This window comes from Rosa rugosa, chromosome 1 (assembly GCF_958449725.1).
Source record: "Rosa rugosa chromosome 1, drRosRugo1.1, whole genome shotgun sequence".
NCBI lineage: Eukaryota > Viridiplantae > Streptophyta > Magnoliopsida > Rosales > Rosaceae > Rosa > Rosa rugosa.
In genome coordinates, this window is record NC_084820.1 from 33637841 (window position 1) to 33658435 (window position 20595).

Here is a 20595-nt window from a genome sequence, read left to right on the forward strand (position 1 = left end):
GATTTCCTCGTCCCCTACCCTGCTGCTGGGTACAATCCCTTGAGAAATGCCCTGTCTGGCCACATGTGAAACATGCCAAGTCCTTCGGTTTCGTGCAAGCTCAAGCAACATGGCCCATCTCATTGCAATTGAAACACTTCTGGTTTACCACCTGCCTATTAGGTGCAACCCTAGCAGGTGCAACTGCTTCCCTAGCTAGCGCCTGCTGATTAGTCTTGCGCCTCTTCCAGGACCCACCTTGATCATCTGTCCCTTCACTGCACTCAGCAGTTGCCTTTCCCTTCCTTCGGGAGTCCCTCTCAGCCGACTCCTGCTCCTAGAAAGTCAGGTTCTCTTGCTCAATGGCCATAGCCTTAGTGAAAATGAGCTCCATCATCTTCAGTTCTAGAACAGTGACATCGCGCCGGATCGAAGCATTCAGTCCCCACTGAAACTTCATAGCTAAGCTCTCAGCATCCATCTGCCTCACAAAGCGATACAACCTTGAGAACTCAGCCTTATACTCCCTCACACTCTTAGTCCCTTGGACTAACGAGATGAATTCCCTTTTCAACTGCTCCCTCACTGAAGGCGAAAAGTACTTCTTCCTGAACAGTTCCACGAACTCATCCCATGTCATGGTGGACACATCCATAACTCTCTATGTGCCGCTCCACCATACCCGTGCATCACCTTGGAGCATAATAAACATCGCAATCTTTCTCTTCTCAATGTCGTCACAGACAATTATCTCGAAGTAGGTCTTCATGTTCTCGATCCATTGATCTGCCAACATGTGATCCGTACCTCCCTGAAATGGGACTCCTCCCAACCTCGAAATCTCCTTTGCCAACTTCGACAAACGAGTGGGATCTACAACATCCACAACCTCCACAAGAGGTGGAACAAGCAGCTCAACATTCGATGTCTCGATATCATTCTCAAACATCTCCTCAACAGGAGGAGGAATCCTGCCCCTACCTCGGGCTCTACCCCTGCCTCTGGGTCTACCTCGACCCCTAGCTCTGCCTCCTTGCGAATCCATCACCTAAGGAGCATAGCAACATGTGGTTAATACCTGTATAACTCTCAAACACAAGTATAAGTCAACACTATGACTAAATCAACCTTAACACCACGTCAGAGGATACAATTCCATCCCCTACGTCAATCTTGAGTTAAAACTAAAGGCCATCATTCCTCAAAAGTCTTTAACTCACAGAAGCTACATCTAACTCCTACACTTCATCCCCTGAGCCGACACTACCCTGATGACTCACATCCTAACGCTCACTACATACCCAATGACTATATCAATACTGAAGAGCATCTGATGGGGATCCACTGCAGACGGGCCATCACTTGAGGAGTATTGATTGCCACCAAATATGTACCTTACGCTCTGATACCAATCTGTCACGCCCCTGATTTTTAACACAAATAAAAATCGATATATAATCCCATAATTATACATGTGTGATCGCTCAGCCATCAATACAAATACATGGAGACATCTTTCCTTTAAAACAAGTACATATTGATGCCTTGAAACCACAATTTCAATATTGACCCGCTCCATAAAGTCACATATTACATAAGCTTACGAATTAAATTGCCATCACAAAATAAACGTAAATGCTCCTTAGAGCTTTGCTACACAGCAGAAGTCAGAACAATGGCAAAGCCAACAAAATTTGCTTCCTACCCATTCTGCTGCCAACAAGCTACCTCAGCTTCAGCCACGATTTCCCTGACCTGCAGGATTAACCCCTACACCATTCCATTGAATAGTGCACCGGGTTGCCACACAACAAACCCGGTAAGCTTATGAAAGCTCGTATGAGTAACTGATGAACATCAATCAACAACTCACACAATCAGCTCAAGGAAACAATGCAACTATGATTCCTTCTAACGTTCCATGTCCTTTCCACCGAAGGGACAACTTAAGTCACCGCTGTGACAAAGTTCTATTTGCTAACCTAACCATCAATAAGCAAATCAAGTATCATCTACACAATAAAAGAGAGAATACTCTCGAGACTCTCTTTCAAGCTACATACTTATGAGTCTCCAGCAACCTCGAGTGTTACACCCATAAGCTATAACAGCAGACAAACTAGCGCTCTAGCTGATCGTACCCACTTGTCCGGCCAACTGTGTGATTCCCTATTTCTTGTCCGGCCAAAGTAGAAGATATGTAATACCAGAAACTATCCCTTACATGGCTGGATGGCCGCCAAAACGCCGCCACAGTCGGTGGTGCAACCACCACCGGCCAAAACTCAAAACCACAACAATCAAGCCATCCAGACCTGTTCGTCACGAAGAGTAGAGCAACTTTCATACCTAGAGCTAAGTCTGGTTCGTCCTTGATCAAGCTTGCAAGATCGACCAATCGCTGCCGTCTGATCAAGCTCCAGATTCACTGTGCACCGCTGATCTTCAACCCTTGATCCTCCATTCCACACACAAAATCGTCCCTCAACCGAGAAGGAGATTCCGAAACCGAGAAGGATCGGCCGAGACTTTGCCGGAAAAGTGGATTTCCGGTCGGGTCCCGATCACGTCGACTGTAGCTGCTCCAATCTCCACTTTCCGGTGAACCACCGTGCAAACCAACACCACAGAGTAAAGCACGACGCTAGTCTGAGTAGTTTTCGGCTTGTCCCGTCACCGGAGGTGAGAGAACCAGTCGGGTCGGGTCGGCGGGTTTCCGTCTGGTCTGGGTTGCGTGGAGGAGAAAGAACGGAGAGAAAGGATAGTTTCTGAAAAAGGAAATGGGATTTTATGAAAATATTTTCGGAAATTCCTTATTTATACCAAAATGGAAACTTGTTCAAATGGCCATAACTTCTTCATACGAACTCCGATTTCCGCGTTCCACATGTCCACGAACTCGTATCGACGTGCTCTACAACTTTCGTGAATGAAGTTTTCAGAGAATCTCAACGTATCAAAAGTAAACCTTTGCGCCACCCCTAAAGTCATATTTTCCGAATAAAAATTCATCCGAAACACTTCCGCTCGATCCACGAGCCACGAAACCGTTCAATAACCACAATTTAAATTTCGGAAAATCCTCGGAAAATAAATACGAATTTCCGGGGCATCACAATCATGCTCCTTGGGCAGCTCTTAATGGTGGTCCTTAGATGGTGGAGGAAGGAAAATCATTGATTCTTCAACTTTTTCTTCTTGAAAAAGCATGGAAGGACTCTCTTCATCTTGGCAAGGTATAGAAGGACTGTCATCCTCTTTGGGAACTTCAACCTCTTTGATGGAGGTATCATGGTACATGGCTTTAAATGTTGCATCTTCCTTCGCAAATTGATCTCTAAGTTCACTAGTTAGTTGCTCCACTTGAGCTTCAAGCTTATGCAAGCCTTGAGCTACCGCATTCACTTCACTCTTGAGACCTGGGATTATTACTTCTTGATTTGCTAACACCTTGGCAAGCATCACCTCCATACTAGACTTAGGACATTCTACTTGAGGTGAAGGAGGAGGTGTCGTAGTCTCTTGATGCATGCCCATCTTGTACTCATAGTCTTGCAAAAAATTCGGGTACTCAAACCTCAAAGTGTGCACTCCAAAGGTGAATGACATGGAGAGTTACCCAAGGCACAACCTTCATTATAAGAAAACATAGATCCCTCGGCATGGGTATTCCAATCTTGATAACCCCTACCATAGAAACTTTGTTTCTCATATCCCCTCGGATCTTCCCATCTTTGGTACTATCCATCCATGGCTCAAATATTTAACTATGCCTTCCTAAAGGATTAGTAACCAATAAAAGAAAAAAAATACAAACTAGTAAAATTAGAACTTAATCAAACGAAATTTTAATTGTGTTTCTAGAAGAATAGAATTAAACAAGACTTATAAGTGGGTAAAGCAAAAGGGAAAAGGATTTCTAATTTGGCGTAACTTCAAATTAAGTGTAACGAATTTGGTGTAGTTCCAAATTACGTTTGGTGTAATTCCAAACTAAGTGCAAGGTTCAACGCTCAACCATTCATAACTCTTTTCGAATTACGACAGGTAAGAGTAGGTGCAGTTTTGGTAGAGCGAGGCTCACTTAGTACACGGCACAAAACCCAGGATAAATCCCTAACCTCTTATCTAGACATCGTATTCCACTAAGGTGCGCCTAGTAATGAAGAGCAATAAACCAATATGTTACAAGAATGAAATCCCAATCCAATTCACTTAAGGAAAGACAAGGAAACAACGTACTTTAGGTGTTATCTAACGCTCAACCGTTCGGTAACTCATCGTGAAACATGATGATGAGCCTAGTCGTGAAGAGTGCATAAACTCGCCGGTACAAGGTTGTAATCCAAATCCAAATCCATAAGTTCTAATTAAATTCAAATAGAAGAAATAAAATTAAAAGACCTTGACAAATTCAAAGAAATTGTAATTAAACAAGCTAAAAAGTGAAGTTGCAATAAGCAATTTAGTAAATAGGCAAGACGATTTTTATCATTTTCAACATGCTCACATTTTATCCTTTTCTTACCACAATTTACTAAATAACTTATCCAAAGTACTTATAGCGATTTTGAAAATAAAGTAGCTATTTACACATATTAAAAACTAACAAATAAAGAAAAGGTAAACTACAAAATGAGTTTTTTAGTCCCTCGGCAACCTAATAGGGATTGAGTTGTACCTCAATCCCCGACAACAGCGCTAAAAATTTGATGGGGACATCCTTGAGTATGAATATGTATGCAATTTATGAATGATGTGCCCTACTCCCAAGTATAGGAGGTTAAGTTTTAGTAAAGGGAAAGTGAGAGTATTGTACCCAAGGGATTGAGTAACTCTATCGTAAGCTAGATTACAGCGAAAATAAAATATAAAAAACACATATAAGTCTACCTTTTTACAAGTTCACAACCCTAGCCCTTTGGAAGCTAAAGTCATGAGGATGGTATTAACAATTGTGGCAGTGAAAGGCTTTGTTGATTTTAAGTTTTATAAATTAAACTAAGTTGCACAAAAATAAACTAAGCTAATAAAAATAAAATAGAGACTTTGATCAATGAGATAAATAAGAGCTTAGCTTTTGCAGCTAGCCTCCCTCATGTATATAATGTAACTGATTTTCAAATAACAACATGCTTAGATAAATTCCCCCATGGTTTTCGCTAGAGAAATCGAGATACCAATTAATCACGCAACCTAACCATGTTGCTAAAGTAAAGCTAGATTACACAACCTTAGTCCCATTTACATTCGCTAAAACATAAAAGGGCTTTGACGCCATGAAGCCTAAGGTCTCTCAACTCTTAAACTCATGGCACCAAGCATTAATTTTAAGGTAAGCAACCCAGGCAATCTAGTTCTTCCCGTAAGAATAAGCTAGACCACCATTCTATTAGCTACACATGCTTCTCGATTACAAAAGATTGTCAAGCTGAAGTTTCCGATTTCATTCATTCCTACAAGATGCTTCTAGGTGATAAATCAGAAACCACATGTAAGAAAGCAATAAAGTAAAGTAGCTAAAGGATTCAAAACATGCATATTCATCAAAAACATGGCAACACATTCTTTTATACATGAGTTTGGCTGGGGCTAAGACCTAGCCCCAAATTTATTCTACTCACAATCCATAGTTACATACATCAAAGCCATAAACATAATAAATATCAAGTAAAAGAGAGAAAAAGTGGAGAAAATGGTTGGTTACCAAACCGAAACCTTAAGACCTCTATCTAGCTCCCCTTGATGTAAAATTAGTGAGAGTTGTTTCAAAATATGGAAATTTCGGTTCTTTTGAACCCAAATTGCCATACAAATCCACAAAACTTTTAGAAATTATGAAGAACAAAGGCTTGAATGTATGAAAACAAAAGTTGTTATTGATCAAAGATGTTTCGGTTTTAGAACAAAACCCAAGAAGCTATACACTTTTCTCTACACAAAAACTAAGAACTATGAACTACATGATGAAGAACTAAGGAAAATAGATAGGAAATGGAGAGACAAAGGAGTTGAAATGGATGAAGGAAGCTTGAAAACGTCCAAAGTGAGGGAAGGGTGTCTATATATAGGCCAAAAGTGATGAATGGAGGGTAGAGATCAGAGAATTGAAAAGTTAGATGTAATGGACAAAGGTGTAAGCATAAAATATGGATCTAGTCTTTACTTCTATATAAAAATGACTCAAAAGCCTATAGATATTTTGGTAGAGGAAATAAATTAAGGGTATGAGGGTCATTGTGCAAGAAAACAATGTAATAAATGAGAGACAAATGTGTAAGATGTAAAAGGGGGACCACTTGTCATCTTTCAAATTTTGAATTTTAAAACAACCTACACCATATCTTCCCACCTAAATTCTCTAGGCCTAGTCAACAGCCCTTCCTTGCCCTTCACACATGCTCTTGGCTAGCCAACTTGGCCGGAATTTGGCGTTGACCCCTTTTTGTCCTTTTGCGCACTTTCGTGGAATTTCCCCTATTCAATTAAATCTCCAACAGGACTTCGGAATTGGCCTTTGTTTTCTTCGTACCAAATGTTCCTTCATAAGTGTAGATTATCTTGCTAAAATTTCAGGGCTTAGTTTACAGTGGTTTGGCCGGAAAATCTGCCGGAATCCGTACAGGTCCGGTTTTATAGTTTTTGTCTTCTAGTGCAGAAACTTACACCGATCGTTTGAAGGCCTTCCATTATGAACTAACTCTTGTACTCTTCAAAAGAAATGATTCTCAAGATGTCTAAAATCTCATTTGGAGTTCATTTGGTCAGCCTGCTGTTCCTCCTTCCTTACCTAGCTCGGTTTATCCTAGCCAGAGAAGGAAATTGTCCTAAGATTGACTTTTTAGTGCATTTCCAAGCTTATCCATAATTTCCTAACATGATAAGGAAAATATTATATATATATATATATATATATATATATATATATATATATATATATAGAGAGAGAGAGAGAGAGAGAGAGAGAGAGAGAGAGAGAGAGAGAGTCTTGCCCTACTAGGGAGGCGTTTGACTTAGCTTAAGGAACAAATTTCCATATTTTGACCACTTTTTTATCACATATTCACATCTTAACCGTTCAGTTTTTAGGTTCTAATGTATACACTACTACAAAAATCGAAACACACAACACTCATCACACAGCAGAACAAAAATCTGTTGTTGTGTGTTAACACAAACTCTATCATACAACGGTAAAAATTTGTTTCTGTTGTGTGAATGTAAGCAAATTGAAAACTTTTTTTTTAGGAAGATATTGCACAACTGAGTTTAGAACTTTCTATTGTGTCAATGGGAGGCTAATTTTTCTCCATTCTGAGCTCATAATTCCCTCTCAGAACAAGCTCACCAATATGGAATTTGAACTCTACACACAACAGTCTTTTCTTATCCGTTGTATGATTGAATGTTGTATGAAGTTTGACAAATCCTACTAGGTGTACCTTGTGCAAGATGAACAAATTTGTACAACAGATTGTTATAGATCTATTGTCTGATCATGGAACTTGGTTGTAGAGCGCGGCAAGTTTCAGTCAAATCAAACCTATTTAGGCATAGGCGGCAAATTTTCCCTCCCCTTGTTTGTCCAAATTTGTATATAGATAAATTCATACCACAGATATTTAACTATGCGTTGTCTCACAGACTTTTCACTATGTCACTAGCTTGCCCACGACCACGTTTCAATAAACTTTTCTCTATGTCTCTCTCAATATTCTCTTATCTCTTTCACTCTATCCTTTCCCTCACACCTCCGCCACCTTCCTCTCCAGCAACACGTCATCGCTAGCCAAGCCTTCTCTGCTCCTAGGTCAGCCAACACCCTGCTAACCTGCACATTGTGCGCACCCCATCCCTTGTCGCTGTGTCGAAGCAGGCCACCACCTCTCCATGGGAGCATGTGTTCAAAGCCCCGCAAGTTGTCACCGGAGAGGTAGGCCCTTGTTGGCTTGGGTAAGTGAGAGAAAGCGGCGAAAAAAGAACGACTGAAGAACACAACCCTCGTCGACATGCCGAAGCAGGCCACCACCATCGCCAGCCAATTCCACCCAACCGCCTAGCCCCCGCCTAAAACCATTCCAATTTCCATCGCTCCTAAAACCTAGGATTTCTGTTTTTCAATTTTCCAAATTTTCAAGTTAGGGCTCTTAATTTTTCACCTGAAATGCATAAATCGCAACTTCAGGAAAAACTATCTCGCAACTTGTGCTCCCGATTCCACTTTATCAAGGCTCTAATCCAACCTTATGCAATTATCAATCCTTATTTCAATTTGATAGTGGATCTATTACTGGAATCGATTCTATTTGATTTGTTGTTTTTGTGTTTTGATATGATGTTTTTTATGTGATGTTGTTATTGCTGAGCTTAGATTTGTGTTCATTCCATTTTGATCTAGGACCTGCAAAGTAGACTTTAGGATTTTGGGGTTTTCAGCGGGACGACGCAATCTCTCACTAGCTCTCTCTTTTTAACTCCACAATTGTGCAAATCTGGCCATGACTGCTCAGACCCAGGAATAGCTCCTTGCCGCCCATCTCAAATAGCAAACCATCGATGTAAGCTTTCACTCTCTGTCAAGGTTAGATGATTATATGGTGCTTTTTAGTATAGAAATGGAATAATTGTTTATCAAAGTTTTCAGATTTGTAGGTGGGTATTGTAAATGTTAACATGTGTTAAGATTGCAAAGATTGCAATCTTAACATTTACTCTAAGCTTTTGATATATCAAAGTTTGATAAACAATTACTCAATGGGTATCAAAGATTGCAATGATTGTAAATGTTAAGAATTATTCTTTTAAATTGAGCAGGTATGTCTTGTTTCAAATCAGATATGTGAGCTGTTGTTGCCTTTCAACGATGAAACAAATTCTTGTAAGATACCCCTTGATTTTAAGTTCTTAATTCTTTTGAAAGTGTCCTTCGACAAGATCTGGAAGTATTTGATATAGGAATTACTGAATGAGTTAAGATGATCTGGTTCTACATATTAGATATTTTCTTAGGCTATGAAATGATAGCTATTATTTTAATATCAACTAATGTCATGCGTTTGGATTACTGTACAGGGTCACAACACTATTTTGATATCAAATCACCAAATTGATGCAGATCCAGCTGTCATTGCCTTGTTGCTTGAAACAACAAACCCACATCTTGCTAAGAAAATGGTGAATTGATATGATCTTGTTTTGTTTATTTGTTTTTTTTTGTTTGTTTTAAGTCTAGAATGACAAATTTTCTATTTTTTGCACTTTTTTTAATAACAGCTATTATGAGTGCTTATTTAACCAAAGTTTAGACTTTGTACAGACCTGCATAGCAGGAGATAGAGTTGTGAAAGATCCTCTTTACAAGCCTTCAGCATTGGAAGGAGCTTGTGAAGTTCTTAGTCATGCTATAAATTAGTTTTGAAGCTTTATTGCTTTTATTGTTATCTAATAAAATCTCCATTGTCATTGCATTTCCCAGGAATCTTATATGTGTTTACTCGAAAAAGCACGTGAATGATGTTCCTGAGCTTGCTGGAATGAAAAGAAAAGCAAACACACGGAGTTTGAAGGAAATGACTTTGCAATTGAGGTACCTCTATTTGTTCTGTGTATATAGATTAAAGTTGACTTGATAATGTCTTACTTTTGGTGTTCCTCCAATGTCTTTGGTTAAAAAGCTTTTGTTTTCCTGGACAAACATTAATCTTAGCTTTTTGTGTCTCTGCTATTTTTCTCCTAGCTATTTGTTCCTTTTATCTGTGAACCCTAGAAAGCATAAACAGTTTCAGAACTAGCCAATTAAAGTGCATCTCATGGTTTTGCTAAGAAAACTCTGGCCTTTTCTCTTCCTCTCACTCTCAACAGTAAGATCAATTCTTACTTACTATTGAGTATGTATACTTTTCTTAATTATTGTGAGTGGTTGTTTAAGCTAAGGAGGTTTGATTAATTTTGTCTAACAATGATTTGATGGTTGTTGCAGTGGAGATGGGAAAGTGGGGTTCCGGGATGTTGCTTTCTCTTCTTTCTCCTCATCACTAGATACTTTGTAAGTGAATCGAAACCCATATCTTGCACTTTCCCTTTCTTTATTCATTGCAAAATAGTTGTATCATGGTACATGCATTTGCCAATTTTTTTCTTTCTTCATCTTACTTTTGCAACCAAAATGGCAAGTGCTAATGTTGTTTATTGGATTCTTGCAGAAGTGAGAGGTGAACAAGAAGGTGCTTAAAGTTCCTGGAATTGAACAGAAGGTAACTGAATTGCCTTTAGCACTTCTAGTAGCTATGCCAAGGTAATATGTTAATAGTCATGCACATGAATCTTCATGGCCTTATTTCAGGATACAAAAGTATGCATGTTTCTTATGCCATGGGATTTGAAGTGCTATTAATCAACTATGGAAGAGCACATTTTTTGGTATTAATAATTGTGCATGGCTTCTATAGATAGCTGATTTTGTTTCAAATTTGGAAAGCAGCTAAGAAACTAATTAATTAGGCACATGAAAGTTCTTAGAGGAGACAATGTGAGGGCCATGAGATTCTTCCTTCTTTGCCTCTTGTCTTTTTCTATATTTATAAGTTAATTGTGTTCCAATCTCATCTGCAGGTGATGGTCATAAGAGGCAAAGACAAGGGTGAGACCGGTGACATCAAGTAAGTCATTTGCTCTCAGAATTGTGTAAATGTGGGAAGTATACCATCCAATCAATAATTTGCATATGATTCTCTTTGAACCATATGAGAAACCCTGATCTTTTCATATTTTAGTTTTAAATAAGCTTGTTCCAATCCCAAGGCTTTTGGGTATTCCAATGAATGAGATGGTTTTGGTTAACAAATATTCTGCCTTTTCAAGTAAAGAAACATATAAGCAAGGCCAAGGTCATGAAGGTGGGATATTTACTGTCGAAGCTCCTCTTCATGCCTCAAATGTGCAAGTTGTTGATCCAGTAACAGGGTATGGAAGTAATCATAACATTGTACATTGACAATTGTTGTTGAGTTTTGTTATTTGCTTACACTTCTAGTGTGGTGATTAGATATTTTCATCATGTGCAAGCGACCTTGTAAGGATGGGGTTAAATATCTTGAGGATGGAACAAAAGTTAAGAGTAGAAAGAGGCATAGGAGCATCATGATCTATAGCTATGAAAAAAGTGAAGGGCACAAGACCTTGTCATTGCAGGTTTGATCACCCATCTAAAGTTATGAAGAAAAGTGAAGGGCTCAAATTCTGAAACCCAAGTTTTATGTAAACATTGCGCAAAGGTTCAACTTGCCTCATGTTGGAGTTTTATCAACTTTGAAGGCAAACTTTTTCATTGGAAACATTGTATTCATGTGTAGCTAGCTAGGAATGCTTTCTTGTTTGGTACATTATCTAGTTACATGAATGTATGGATGTTTGAAAAATGGTAATTGAATGATAGGAATTACAGTAATGTTCATGTGGTAATTACTGTCTAATATTCAATCATACAACACAATAAAAAACAATTTGTTGTATGATTGTAAAAGAGTTCAAAAGTGAGGTTTCTCCTACAACAGTCACTAGTGGTTACCCAATTTATTACAATATTCGCACCACAGCTAACCAAATATAGTTGTTGTGTGGACTAACAATCAACAACAAAAGAAAACAAAATTCTGTTGTGTGAGATTCATAACACACAACATAAATAAAATCATCTTTGTTGTCTGAGTGAATCAACAGACAAGGGAGATAATTTCACTTTGGTTGTGTGTTACCATATCTCAGACAACAAAGAATGAGTTATATCTGTCGTGTGTTATTAATCTCAGACAACAAAGAATGAGTAATATATGTTGGTTATGAACCTCAGACAATAAAGAATGAGTTATATCTGTTGTGTGTTATGAATCTCAGACAACAGCAAAGTTCCTTTTTCTGTTGTCTGAATGTGCCAAGGCATCCCCGCGCATGCCATGCTAGGCACATGCCTGCGCAGAATTCGCACAACAGAACTAAATATCAGTTGAGGAAATGGATATTGCACAACCGTGAATTCACCGTTGCATGTGTGATTTTTCAATCACACAACACTCATTTAGACCACAGTGAGGCTGGTCATCACACAACACAAAACTATCGTCGTCTGATTAACTTATTGTAGTAGTGATAGATATATATATATATATATACACACACACACACACGAAGCCGTTCCAAAGAGGACGTCCGCACTTTAGCGAAAGTGCGGACGTCGATGCTGCAGCTCGGCTCGGGGCGCGATGGAGTGGCGGGGCTTGCCGGACGGAGGCCAGGGGTCGGACGGACCGGTCTGCAGTTGGTGGAGTCGCCGGCGACGTGGTTGCAGCGCTGCCCAGAAACCTGCAGTTGCAGGTGAGGTCGTTGCCTAGAAACCTGCAACCTCGACCTCCTCCGACCTCGATCGCTGCCCAGAAGCTGTCTGGGATGCCTCCGGCCCGATTCGCTCCGCCGTTACGGCCTGAAACGCTACAGAAGATCGACGTCCGCACTTTAGCGAAAGTGTGGACGTCCGCTTTGGAACGGGCCTGTTTATATATATATATATATATATAAACACAAAGATTAAGCAAAAGTGTACGATTAAGGGAATAATTGCTATGTAATTATGGACCTAACACTACTCTTTATTTAATATAAGTCCAAAAGTGTTATTGATAATTTATCGGTTATGTCTTTTATCTGTTGTTTATCTTCAAGGCTTCAAGCAAGTAAAATTAAAACATATAAAAAAATAGGATTGTGAAAAAAAACAACAAAAGCCTCGCATATTCTTAATGTGAGGATACAAGAGCCTCACAAATATTAATTGTGATGCCCCAGAAATTCGTATTTATTTTCCGAGGATTTTCCGGAATTTAAATTGTGGTTATTGGACGGTTTCGTGGCTCGTGGATGGAGCGGAAGTGTTTCGGACGAATTTTTATTCGGAAAGTATGACTTTAGGGAGGTTGCAAAGGTTGACTTTTGAAGTGTTGAGATTCTCTGAAAACTTCATTCACGAAAGTTGTAGAGCGCGTCGATACGAATTCGTGGACATGTGGAACGCGGAAATCGGAGTTCATATGAAGAAGTTATGGCCATTGGAAGAAGTTTCCATTTTGATATAAATAAGGAATTTCCGAAAATAATTTCATAAATTCCCATTTTCTATTTCCGGAAAGTTTCTTCTCTCCGTTCTCTCTCTTCAGCCTCCGCGCGACCCGACCCGACTGGTTCTCTCACCTCCGGCCACCTCCGGCGACGGGACAAGCCGAAAGCTACTCAGACCAGCGTCGTGCTTGGCTCTGTGGTGTTGGTTAGCACGGTGGTTCACCAGAAAGTGGAGATCGGAGCAGCTACAGTCGACGCGATCGGGACCCGACCGGAAATCCACTTTTCCGGCGACGTCTCGGCCGATCCTTCTTGGTTTCGGAATCTCCTCCTCCTTCTGATCATCCTCATACCCGCCTTGAAGGACGATTTTGCAAGTGGAGTGGAAGATCAAGGGTTGAAGATCAGCGGTGCACAGTGAATCTGGAGCTTGATCAGACGGCAGCGATTGGTCGATCTTGTGAGCTTGATCTAGGACGATCTAGACCGATCTAGGCTTAGCTCCAGGTATGAAAGTTGCTCTACTCTTCATGATGATCATGTTTGTTAGCCTTGATTTTCCAGTGGTCGAGTTTGACCCGGCGGCGGCACCACAGCCTGTGGCGGCACCGGTGGCGGCGTTCCGGCCATGTAAGGGATAGTTTCTGGTATTATATATCTTCAACTCGTCGATAGGAGCGTTTCGATATATAATATGAAATTTTTGGAGATTAAGTTATGATTTTTACGGTTTCGGACCGTGTGATGATTCGATCCGTGAGGATTTGAGCGTCCGATCGACTTGTGATTTTGACATATCAATCGTATAAGTATTTCGGAGACGCTGGGTGGTCTCGGATGTGGTTTCGCCTCATTTGGCGTCACCTTGGGAATTTTAGTTCGATTTAGGGTTTCGAACGTTATTCCTTGTGATTCGTTGACAGAATCAGAGCTGTACTTCCTTAGGTACTTGACGAAGTATTCTTTGGACGACTATTGTGATTTGGCTGCTTTGTTCTGTATTGAAAATGCAGCGGGAGTTTCGAGGTGAGTAATCTCACAAGGTTCATTTACGAACGGAATTACCTTTATCGTTTTGAGAGTTATTGGTTTAACTGCAAACTATAGCTGATATTAGTAGGCATTCCTGAGCGAATGACTACGTATATATATATATATATATATATATATATATATATATATACATATATATATATTTACGTGAAATATATATGTTTTGGTGGTTTGTGGATTTATGAAAACAATAGGCATGAATGATGCGTTTTATTGTTTTGGGTTGTGGCTTTTGGAAAACAAATGATTGTGGAAATGTTGATTTCGATTTGTTTTGAAAAGCGTTGAGATTTGTGTATGAAAACAATATGCATGGAATGATGCTTTTTATTGTTTTGTGTTATGGCTTTTCGGAAAACAATGATTATGGAAATGTTGATTTCGATTGTTTTGAAAAGCGTTGCGATTTGTGTAATGTTTTTGAGTCCTGTGTGACTGCTTTAATGATTTGCTCCAAGGGACTGTGCGGCCCGAGGAATGAAGGTCTATGACCTTGGGCAGAATATCAGGTAATCACGTCTTTGGCCGGACGAGTGGTTACGTTTTAGTTAGAGCTCTAGTCTGTCTGCCATCTAGGTAATTCATGGGGTAACGGGAATTGGTTATTGATAACTCATGACATTACGTGTTTTTAGGGAACAAGGTGTGAGTTGCTTCCTTATTAACGGTTTTTAAGGGGACAAGGTGCAAGTTGTTTCCTTATTAACAATTTGATAGAAATCAAGGTGTGAGTTGCTTTCTATGGTACGATTGATAGAATTCAAGGTGTGAGTTGTTTTCTATGCTATATTTGATAGAAATCAAGGTGTGAGTTGCTTTCTATGGTACAATTTGGTACGATTGATAGAATTCAAGGTGTGAGTTGTTTTCTATGCTATATTTGATAAAATTCAAGTGTGGGTTGTTTTCTATGGTACGATTTTGGTACAACTGATAGAAATCAAGGAGTGAGTTGTTTTCTATGTTTCGTTTCAAAAGGAACCAAGGTGTATGCTGCTTTCTTTTATTTCAATTTAAATGGGAATTAAAGTGTGAGTTGTTCTCCTTTATTTCGTGTTTTAAGAAATCATAGCGTGATTTGGGTTCTTGATTTAAACGTGCAGGGTTCATCCCGTGATTTTGGTGTGAGTTGTTTTGAGTTATTCATACGGGCTTGCAAAAGCTTACCGGGTTTGTTGTGTGACAAGCCGGTGCACTATTCAAACGGTGTAGGGGTTAATCCTGCAGGTCAGGGTAATCGTGGCTGAAGCTGAGGTAGCTTGTTGGCAGCAGAACATGTAGGAAGCAAATTTGGTTGGCTTTGCCATTGTTGTGACTTCCGCTATGTAGTAAACTCTGAGGAGCTTTTACGTTTTATCTTGTTGTTGACAATTTAATTCGTAAGCTTATGTAATATATGACTCTGTGGGCGGGTCAATATTGACATAGTGGGTTCAAGGCATCAATACGTACGTAGTTTAAAGGGAAAAAGTTTCCAGGTGCTTGGTATTGTTGGTTGAACGATCACGCATATGTAATTATGAGGTTATATATCGATTTTTATTTGTGTTAAAAATCAGGGGCGTGACATTAATACAAGAGGAATATGTGTTCCTCGCAATTCTTAAATTGTGCGAAATATGCATTCCTCGCAAATTTTTATTTATGAGGAATATGCATTCCTTGCAATTGTTCATTTGTGAGAAAACCAAAAGTCCTCGCATATAGTAATTCGTTAGGGGGTTTAGGCGAGGAAAGTTTATGACGACTTGATTTTCTCGCTCTTCACCTCAAGCGAGGAATTTAGACTTTTTGTGAGAAATTTTATTAGGGACAATACTTCGTTGACCACATATGGTCAACCATTCCTAACCAAGGCCAATGAAAACTAAACACCTGTCCTGTTTATTAATTTTATTACATCCTAATTCATGTCCTTCCCTTCTTCCTCTCACAGCACTTCCCTTTGCAATGGAGAAACAATACTGCAGACAAGGACCCAACACTTTTAACTGAAAATGAAAATGAAAATGGAAGGTGAGAAACCAAAATTAGGGATCTGGAACTTTTATCTTCCATCTGTAGCAATTTCCAGATCTAGATTGGAATATATGCAACCCACGAAAATTATAGAGATGGAGAATAGGTGAAGGAGAAGCTGCATATTGGGAAATGAGAGATTAGACAACAGAGACTATACAACCCATTACCCATGTGTGGTATTATGCTTCATTGAGAAGTTTCGATCGGTAAAACCCATAATCAAGAGTAGTAGAACTGTAGAAGAACTATGATCGAGAGGAAGAAGAGAAGGACCTGAATTAGGATATAATAAAATAAAAAAAGGACAAGTATTTAGTTTTCATTGGCCTTGGTTAGGAATGGTTGACCATATGTGGGCAGCCAAGTATTGTCCTTTTATTAGTCACATTTTTTGTTTTCTCTTGTAGTGTGTAATTCAGTTTAATCCTTCAATTCAATTTGAATTTCGTAGGGTAATAGGTTGTTTATCTTGATTTCTCAACTGGTTGCTATTCTCTCATGCTGTCGAGATTTATCAACAAAAATTTATTTCTTTGAAGATTATCCCAGCCAAGATTTCCATCCTAGTTCCACCACTACTTAATCATTGTGAAGCAAGAATAGTCATAATAGATAGAAGGGAGGTGAACGTATATATACATACATGAATTATTACAATAATCAGTGATTGAATCTGTAGAAATTGTAATTCATTGATTTGTACATTTACAATGTTTACAATATATAGGAGAAACAACATCAGTTTTGCAATGCTGTAATAACTACATTTAAAACAATATCAAAACTGATCCTAGATTGATGCACAGCAGTATAGGCTACAGCTATCTATATTTGTAACAATAGCAAAACTTATCCTAGATTAATGCACAGCATTATAGTCATATCAATGGCTAGTGATTGAGGAAGATTGATTATCTTTAACAGAATCATTTTGTATCATTACCATTTTTCATAAAACAAAAGATATAACGATGTAGAGATCAATGTAAAGAATTATTGAAAACTCATAGATCCTAATTATTGGTCGAAAGCAACAAAATTGCGCTAGATAATTCGTAGATGATCGATCATCATCGAGTTTATAAAAGAAAAATAATATGGAAGAGACGATGTTGATAACATGTTGTAAGGTAGAAACCTATTGGACATACAGCCTATCGCCAAGTATATACAACACACTTTTGGCAACTGATCTGGCCACTCCACAGTCCTGCCAGAGTAAGTCATGGTTACACTGGGAAAAAAACTTCTAATCTTGAGCAAGCTCAACTCTGGTGATGAGAGCAATATTTGTTATGATTTTAACGTTATTCTCTCTACATTTTACTTAGTCATTTCCTTAACATTATCATTTCTAACTTAGTTTCTGTTTTTAGGTACTTTTGAGTCTATAAATGGAAGGCAACGAGTAAATGGCGCAGAAATGACAAAAAATAGAGAAATGAAATTTTCCCAATCCTACTAGAAGAAGGAATCCCAATTGAAGTAGGAATCCTGAGTCAACTAGGAATGAGCTCGTGGAAATGATGACAGAAATGAAAAATGACAGAATCCCAGTTAAACAAGGAAACTCATTCCTGCTAGGAAAAGGAAACCTAACATGACTAGTAGTCCCTTTACACAATTAAGGAGAGCTCAGGAAGGTTCCAGAACATCTCGGAAGTGAAGAGTCCTAATTGGACTAGGAAACTTATTGGCAATAGGAGTCCTGATGATGCTAGGATATCTGGGAACGCTAGGAGATGTTGTGGCTTCAAGATGACTCAAGATTGTACAATAATGTTCTAAAAGACACAAGGTGGCGTCACAATAGAAGATGGGCTTTCAAACGTCCAAGTTGAGAAGTCTGGCCGAAAGACTGAAGCATGTGAGTTTCTAGAATGGTCTTGACGTCTTTGAGGAATCCTAATCCCATATTATTTGCTTTTTGCCATGAGAAATACAAGGATAGATCACGAAGATTTCGCAAGATCAAATTGGGAGAGTTTGGAAGAATATCAAGTACTTCGTGTGAATTATGGAAAAGAAAATAAAAGAGAATAAATATCAATTTAGGTTTCCTGATGGCATACGAGTTGAATGAAGACCAAATTGAAGGAAGATACAAGATAATTTCGGCAAAGAAGATAACAATGAAGAATCAAGATTATTCTCTGCTTCTCACGCAATATTTTAATTGGTTGAATGATGTCATTGAAGTAGAAATCAACCTTGATACCTTGGCTAGCAGTGCACTATAAATAGGGAGCATTGTTAGACGTTTTTCACCACCACCTAATCCTAAATAAAAAAAATCACAAATTGCATTCCCTTTCTTCTCTCAAGTTTTGGCATTCTTCCAAAGTTCAAGCATAGAAGCCGTGAGCATCATCCTCTTCCATACCTATGATCATCCTCCATTCCAAGCATCCTTGCCGTCTACCTTCTCCACCTTTTGAAGCTTCTTGCATTCTTGAAGATTTAAAAATGTAACCATGAACACCTTTCTTTTGTTTTCGGTTATCAATACTTGTAATTCAAAACAGATTCTTGTTATGATAATTTGGTTGTTTCGATTACTTGTGAGATTGAAAGCATGTTTTTATGTTTAATTTCCAAATACCAAGAAGCATGTTAACGTTTTAGGGTTCTTGATAATCTGAAATTTGCGACTTCATTATATCATAACATGTTTGTTGATTTTGTTCTTCATTCCCATCGTTTATGTGTTAATTGATCTTTGGATGCATACTTTGATTGATGAGTATGTAATTGAATCCATATTAAGATTGCTAGCGTTCTAGGTCTTAATAATCGAAGTGGAAAACCTATCATTCCTTAGGTAAATCAACAATAAGTTTTGCATGATAAGATTAACGTTCTAACTTGTTATCTTTGCTTGAATTGATCAAACTTCCATATGTGCTTAATGCGTTGATTGTGCTCTTGTTAGTGATTAGCTACCACTAGTAATTGCATACTTAATAGGGTTAACTATGGTGCGTTCATCTAGTTAATTTAATTAAAGGAAGTAAAAAGGACTTTGTATGTCTTCATCTCTGTTCTTGATCGATTCCTTGCTATGATATGTTTGATTCAAAAATAATGATTATCATCCTTGTTAACGTGTTAATGAGTAGTTAATTTCATCTCTACATCTTCCGTTCATCTTTATCTATTTGGTTTATGATTTGATTTGGTGTGTCACTTGTACGTTATTTAGTTGTTAATTTAGAAATTAAAATCCAAAAATCCCTTTCTTGTGTAAATCGTAAATAGTATATATTTATACTTTTATTTCTTTTGTCTAACGTTTTGTTTTGCAAGAATGAATAAATCTCTAATCCCCGGTTGAGAACGATATCCTACTTGCTCTTACTACATTGATAGGGTTTTAAATTGAATACTAATTTTGGTGCAGTCATCTGGCCACACTAGGACGTGCCTCCACGCGCTCGCACAACACTTCTTCCTAAGTTAAGGGCCAACGGGCTACTGATGCATATCAATCCAACATCAAAAGCCAACTTCTCCTAATTAACATTGATGGTAAAAATTAAAGGGTTCTTGACCCAAAGCACCAAAATTGATAAAAATCATCCCACTTACCCCAACAAGAGATTTTTATTCCCACCAACCCGTTTTAAAATAAAATGACGATATTACCCTCAACCCAATTAAAAAACTACCATCTGCCACTCATCATCCTTCTCTCTCTCTCCTCCCTCTCTCTGTGCAGACCGGTGAAGCTCTCTCTCTCTCTCCTCTCTCTCTCTCTCTCTCTCGCGGCCACAGCTCTCATCCCTCTCCGATCCGGCGATATCTCTCTCTCTCTCTGTAGACCGGCGGCAGCAGGAAGAGAAGTCCGGCCATCTCCGATCCAAACGTCCGGCCATGGCTGCGACTTGCAAGAACGTCCGGCCATGGCTGTTCCGGTGTTTTCGAGTAGCGCACGAAGCCATCTCCGATCCAAACGTCCGGCCATGGCTGTTCTGGTGTTTCCAAGTAACGCAAGAAGCACACGAAGCTGTCCCCTGATCCAGTCGCCAGAGCTTCCAACCGGCGGAGATGGTGTCGTCGAGGAGGAGGTCAAGGTCGCGCAATCAGATCGGGTTTTGAGGAGGCTTTGGGCTCGAGCTCCTGGAGGACGTCAGCGACATCATCCACGACCCCTGCCTCGCCGGAAGACTACTTCCGGTCCCGGGTCTACAGCCAGAAAGATGGGAGAAGAGGACATGGGTGCCCATATCATTTTCTGGGTGCCCAATCAGATTTTTTTTTTTTTTTTTTTGGGGTTTTGACCATTTATCTTAGAAAATATGAGGGCAATAGAGGGCTATTGGAGGGCAATAGACATCTGTTAAAGCGTCTATTGGGGGGTAATAGACATCTATTGGGGGGCAATAGACGTTTTGAATTGATGTAATCTCCTCGTTTTTTTTTTTAATCAAAATT

The 20595-nt window shown here is 39.0% G+C and overlaps 1 protein-coding gene and 1 long non-coding RNA gene across 2 annotated transcripts; one reads left to right on the forward strand and one right to left on the reverse strand.

The window, feature by feature from the left end:
* Window positions 1–316: 316 nt before the first annotated feature.
* LOC133726498 (uncharacterized) lies at window positions 317–928 on the reverse strand. Its single transcript, XM_062154051.1, has 2 exons — window positions 690–928; window positions 317–587 (listed from the first exon to the last, which is right to left on the reverse strand). The coding sequence occupies exons 1-2, from the start codon at window positions 926–928 to the stop codon at window positions 317–319; spliced, it is 510 nt and encodes a 169-aa protein (XP_062010035.1).
* An 8514-nt stretch (window positions 929–9442) lies between these two features.
* Window positions 9443–11202, forward strand: LOC133738502 (uncharacterized). The gene is made up of 3 exons (XR_009860136.1): window positions 9443–9565; window positions 9959–10024; window positions 10182–11202. It is a non-coding gene; the product is annotated as an uncharacterized LOC133738502 (long non-coding RNA).
* Window positions 11203–20595: the final 9393 nt, after the last annotated feature.

What these genes read in the sequence shown, in the direction of transcription:
- LOC133726498 (XM_062154051.1), bottom strand. Translation starts at nt 928, where the DNA reads ATGTTTGAGAATGATATCGAGACATCGAATGTTGAGCTGCTTGTTCCA. An exon ending in GAGAAGAGAAAGATTGCGAT is followed by an intron (nt 588 to 689) that starts GTTTATTATGCT and finishes GGAACTGTTCAG; the next exon opens with GAAGAAGTACTTTTCGCCTT.